Source organism: Cupressus sempervirens, chromosome 11, assembly GCF_028749045.1.
Source record: "Cupressus sempervirens isolate cs-2001-9-10 chromosome 11, ASM2874904v1, whole genome shotgun sequence".
Classification (NCBI taxonomy): Eukaryota; Viridiplantae; Streptophyta; class Pinopsida; order Cupressales; family Cupressaceae; genus Cupressus; species Cupressus sempervirens.
This window is the reverse complement of record NC_143128.1, coordinates 617,705,475-617,711,474: the sequence shown is the minus strand read 5'-3', so window position 1 is coordinate 617,711,474 and position 6,000 is coordinate 617,705,475. Positions and strand designations below refer to the sequence as shown.

At 40.0% G+C, this 6,000-nt stretch overlaps 1 protein-coding gene across 1 annotated transcript in view; it reads left to right on the top strand.

Moving 5' to 3' along the window:
* The first annotated feature begins 1,923 nt into the window (after positions 1–1,923).
* The window catches only part of LOC149531209 (Protease-associated (PA) RING/U-box zinc finger family protein), an 88,535-nt gene continuing 84,458 nt past the window's right edge, over positions 1,924–6,000 (top strand). The window contains exon 1 of the mRNA XM_089811958.1: positions 1,924–2,218. Within this exon, the coding sequence (XP_089668084.1) occupies positions 2,092–2,218 (127 nt within the window). The 5' untranslated portion in view covers positions 1,924–2,091. The remainder of the gene's footprint in view (positions 2,219–6,000) is intronic.

Genomic DNA, 6,000 nt, shown 5'->3' with positions numbered 1-6,000 from the left:
TCCTACTTATCAATTGATGAGCTTAAGGGGCTTTCTAATGAATGGTTCATAAGGCACAACACTTGGTGAAGGTTTTGCAAATGGGGTTGCAAGCTTTGGGTTTAACTGTGGAGGAAACTCTGTAGTTAAGTGCGCTTAGGCTGGAGTAGTACTGGGATGGGTGACCTCCCGGGAAGTCCCAGTGCTTCACCCCTGTGAGCATCACCTAGATCCAATGAGTGCTAAGTGTTCCATTTATTCTCATGAGAGATGGATTCATGTTGAATCACTACTCATGAAACATGGGTCATCGAGTTTGACTCAAAATCACACAGTTAAATCCTGATATTCACATCACAATTTGACTAGCTGTGGAAATCATCTCCTACTTATCAATTGATGAGCTTAAGGGGCTTTCTAATGAATGGTTCATAAGGCACAACACTTGGTGAAGGTTTTGCAAATGGGGTTGCAAGCTTTGGGTTTAACTATGGAGGAAACTCTGTAGTTAAGCGCGCTCAGGCTGGAGTAGTACTGGGATGGGTGACCTCCCGGGAAGTCCCAGTGCTTCACCCCTGTGAGCATCACCTAGATCCAATGAGTGCTAAGTGTTCCATTTATTCTCATGAGAGATGGATTCATGTTGAATCACTACTCATGAAACATGGGTCATCGAGTTTGACTCAAAATCACACAGTTAAATCCTGATATTCACATCACAATTTGACTAGCTGTGGAAATCATCTCCTACTTATCAATTGATGAGCTTAAGGGGCTTTCTAATGAATGGTTCATAAGGCACAACACTTGGTGAAGGTTTTGCAAATGGGGTTGCAAGCTTTGGGTTTAACTGTGGAGGAAACTCTGTAGTTAAGCGCACTCAGGCTGGAGTAGTACTGGGATGGGTGACCTCCCGGGAAGTCCCAGTGCTTCACCCCTCTGAGCATCACCTAGATCCAATGAGTGCTAAGTGTTCCATTTATTCTCATGAGAGATGGATTCATGTTGAATCACTACTCATGAAACATGGGTCATCGAGTTTGACTCAAAATCACACAGTTAAATCCTGATATTCACATCACAATTTGACTAGCTGTGGAAATCATCTCCTACTTATCAATTGATGAGCTTAAGGGGCTTTCTAATGAATGGTTCATAAGGCACAACACTTGGTGAAGGTTTTGCAAATGGGGTTGCAAGCTTTGGGTTTAACTGTGGAGGAAACTCTGTAGTTAAGCGCGCTCAGGCTGGAGTAGTACTGGGATGGGTGACCTCCCGGGAAGTCCCAGTGCTTCACCCCTGTGAGCATCACCTAGATCCAATGAGTGCTAAGTGTTCCATTTATTCTCATGAGAGATGGATTCATGTTGAATCACTACTCATGAAACATGGGACATCGAGTTTGACTCAAAATCACACAGTTAAATCCTGATATTCACATCACAATTTGACTAGCTGTGGAAATCATCTCCTACTTATCAATTGATGAGCTTAAAGGGCTTTCTAATGAATGGTTCATAAGGCACAACACTTGGTGAAGGTTTTGCAAATGGGGTTGCAAGCTTTGGGTTTAACTGTGGAGGAAACTCTGTAGTTAAGCGCGCTCAGGCTGGAGTAGTACTGGGATGGGTGACCTCCCGGAAAGTCCCAGTGCTTCACCCCTGTGAGCATCACCTAGATCCAATGAGTGCTAAGTGTTCCATTTATTCTCATGAGAGATGGATTCATGTTGAATCACTACTCATGAAACATGGGTCATCGAGTTTGACTCAAAATCACACAGTTAAATCCTGATATTCACATCACGAAAGGAATACTACTAACACCCTATAACAAGCCACGTGGGAGCTACCACTATAGCTATCGCAAAAAACAAGTCGGGATGCGGGCTCACCGTGTTGCAAGAAATAGGCTATACTAATAAAATAGCCCTGAAATAAATCCACAAGAAGATATTTGTATTATTAAAATTATTCCGACAGTCCCTTTTGCAGACAGTTTCTCAGCCCTGAAATAAAATGGCATGTAATGTGAAGGCCATTCTGAAAATCGATCTCTAACAATGAGGATTCGTCCCCAAGCGTGTGACTGATTTGCCCAGGGGTGCCAGCCATGCATCTGACTGTAGCTGCGGGAGTGCTGTTGACATTCCTTGCAATCACCACCCCATGCTCTGCAAATGTTCTTCTCATTGGGATCAATTTAACTCTGTCTTTCGAGGACAGGGAAGCAAATTTCGGTATGAACAAATTGGTTCTTCGAATACCGTTTTTCTGAGCTTTGAGTTCAAGTTAGCAGGGGATCACTGTGTGTTGCTGTTATTTGATTTGATGTATTTTGAACTTTTTAATTAGTGAATTAGGGTTACTAAATCAACCGAATGTATTTTGTAAATTTCACACAAATCTTGCACCCAGTTTTCTCCACCGAGTTATACCGTGCACAATCCCATTTGTTTTTCTCAGATTTCGATAGCCCTATGATAGTCACTAATATAGACTGACTTGGTTTTGGAGGATTTGAACCTGGGTTTTCGCATTGAAAAGACTGTCGATTTACTGGTGTATTGCATCCCGAGTTGGATACGACTCCTTAAGATTGGCGAGCCCAGTTTTGCCCAATTCGGGTTTGCTATGGTGCTCAGTATTACACATTTATGTGGCGTTCTTTGATTTGAACCCGGGTCATTTCTATGAATGTCTGAGCTTATTATTACCATTGACATTTTGCTTTGCGAAGATTTTTTCTCTTCTGAATCAATAAAATATATTATTGCTGGAAGAAGGAAACTAGTAAATTGCATATGCCCATGGGTCACATTGCGGCTCCAGTTAGAGTATCAGAAAATAAAAACAATAGAATACCCCATAGGAGGTCTCGTATAACAATATTTTGCCCTTCGAAACATTCAACTGTGGATCTGGTGTTTGCTCCTAAAGGTGAAAATTTGAAACAGGTCCATAGCACCAGATTAAAGCAAGAATTACGAAACATAGGGCTTAGGGTAGCCTTGTGAAGACTGATGCGAAAATGTCATTGGGTCAATTTGTGTTGTCCAATGTCCAACATACAGGTTGAATTTAAAAATCCGCATCGAGAAAATTCTTCAAAATAATATATCACCTTTTGGCATCTTACTTTCTTAGATGGTTTTTGTCGGCCCGACTATTGAAATTATATTAGTTGACGACCTTAGATCTCATGTAAACCTGGGAGACATTAAGCAATTCACTATTACGTGCTAAAGGAGCACCTTATGATTCATTGAAGTGCATGTTAGGGGGTGGCTGATTTAATTGTTTAGTTATTTAAAGCTTATCAAATCTCCATTTAAACCTGATAAAACATATAATCGTTTGGTGCTACTTCTTTTCACAGTGGAGAGGTACTGTACAGGGGAAACACTAGCTCTCAGAGATAATTTCCACACATATAAATCCATATATGAACATGTTAAAAATATGAACCAGAAAGATAACAAATTAAACTTCACAAATAGACAACCACAAGAAGATATTATCCTGTGAAAAACCCTCCTCACCGAGGCAAACAACCTGGCCCACTCAAACACATATCCTTTATTAGCTAGCTCAAAACTGATACAATATCTCTGCAAGTTTTTCAAACTCAACGATCATTAATTGATCAGAGCCACATTCATCTCATAAAGATAATAGAGTCCTTGTGACAAACAGAACAGGATTAATATAATGCATGAAACAAACAAAGAGTCTGAATAATTGAGTCACAATAACAAAATCTTTAACCCGATACAGTTCTCAAATACAGATACAAAAAACTTTATCACACATTGAGAATTTGAAGAACTCCTTGATCAAAATAGATAAGTGACTTACTGCTCTTAGATGTCTGCTGTATGATGGACTTCCCCATGACTATTCTGTTCCAGAAAGCGCACAACCGCACAAGTATATTATATGAATATTGATAACAAAAAATGAGACATCATGTCCAAATAGCAATCAACCAAGACTCTCAACTGATATCAGTTACTGATGGAGACACAACCCAAGAACAAAATGGACACAACAGAAAAGGGGAAAATCATATTGACTGAGAAAATAAGTTAGTACAAACAGTACAGGAAAATAAACTTCAAAACATGCCCTAAGGGCTTACAATAGCATAAATCTGGAGATAATTTCTCCTTTCAGTACCTCCTCTCAAACTCCACTCCGAACTGCCTTTTACAATGCTAGAAATCTCCTTAAATAGACCCCGGAGGGTTAAGGACTAGGAGTACATTCTAGAAAGTGCTAGTAGGCATCCACCGACCAAATAGAAGGTTCCAGAAGTTGCGTTAGAAGTCGTGCAAATCTAGAAGAATCCAGAAACGGTAACCGAACTTCCGGGAGGCATAACTTTTGAACCGTAGCTCCGATTAACGAACCGTTTACATTTTTGGAAAGCTCTCGAAGCGCTCTATAGCCCTATGGACAAGCTTCGCTCGTCCCCCATTTTTCGGTTCTTTTCGAGATCATTTAATGCCCCTAACCTGACTTTGAAGCATTCTTAGAAGGTCTTCAAAACCCGAAAGCTGCAATAACTTTCAAACCGTGGGGCCTTTTGACCTGATTCTTTTTCTGGAATGCTCTAAATCACAATTACATTCATCTAGACAATTCACACCTTCTAGGTCACCAAAATGATGGCCAAATTGCATGCTCCTATTTTTTCGGGATTTTCTAGCACACTGATAGTTGAACTGTGAGAGTTGGAACCTTTATTTGACCCAAATGAGTATCCAAAAATGAAAAGACATGAAACAAAAACTAAGTCTAAGTACATTTTTTTGGGTGACACAGGATTGCCCTTATACCTCTGGATGCTCCTGCATCAGTTACACACCAAGGAAGAATAGCCTGACAGTTTGAGAAGACAAATAGACACCAGTTCAAAAACAAACCATAACTGATAATAAATTAATAAGTACATGATTATAAATAATATTGCAAGCTCAAAAGGTAGTCACTGAATGCCATCTCACACTGACTGCCAAGTAATATGAATAACAACAAATAGGTTTCAACATCATCAATGCAACAGTCATGAACACACGGCAATAGGGCCTCCATAACTCGCTGACAGAAATGAACAAGCAGCAGAGATGATAGCAAAAAGAAGAAGAGGTACATGAGCAGCAGAGATACGTATAGCTCAAGAAGATACAGCACCAGAATTCAGAGGTAATCGAATTGGATCTCTATTTCAGCTATATTTTCAACACTCCCTCTTAGCAAGAGAGAGATCTTCAAAGGGCCATTTTACGACAAGTCCACATAGATGCAATCAAGAACAAATTGTCAATTCAGTTCTCATAATAAACAAATTGTTATCTCATCATAACAATTAAACATATTTTTATCTCATAAGAATCACCATAGCTGCTCCTTGAGGGTGAGAAACAATTTAAAGACAAAGAATCACACCGCCATGCTTACATGTAGAGGGTGGATTCACCATGCATACATGCAGAGGGTGAGCAAACTGATGGCTTGCACCTCAATCTTCTCCTAGAGAAGACTGCACTTCCACCATGCCTACTTGCAGCTGGAGGAACAAGGGCTTCAACCTTAATCTTCTCCCAAAGAAGAATGCACTTCCATCATGCCTACCTGTAGAGGATGGAACAAAAAGATCACCTTGGACTTCTCTCACAGAGAAGGACACATTATGAAATGAATCACTGAAGCTGAGACTCTTTCTCAGCAAGAACATCATTCTCCGCAATGCCAAGCTTATACCGAAAGTAGCAGAACTTCACCCTAGGAAGAGGCTTGCTGAGAATGTTAGCGATCTGTTCTTCAATAGAAATGTACTTAAGCTCAATAACCTTCCTTTGAACCATATCCCATAGATAAGGGTATTCAATTTCTACATGTTTAGATCTCTCATGAAGACCAGGATTGATTGAAGTCTTTGTACAACTCTAATTATCACACATAATCATAGTAGGATCAACAAGATGACCAAATAAACCAACGAGTAACTTGCGAAGTT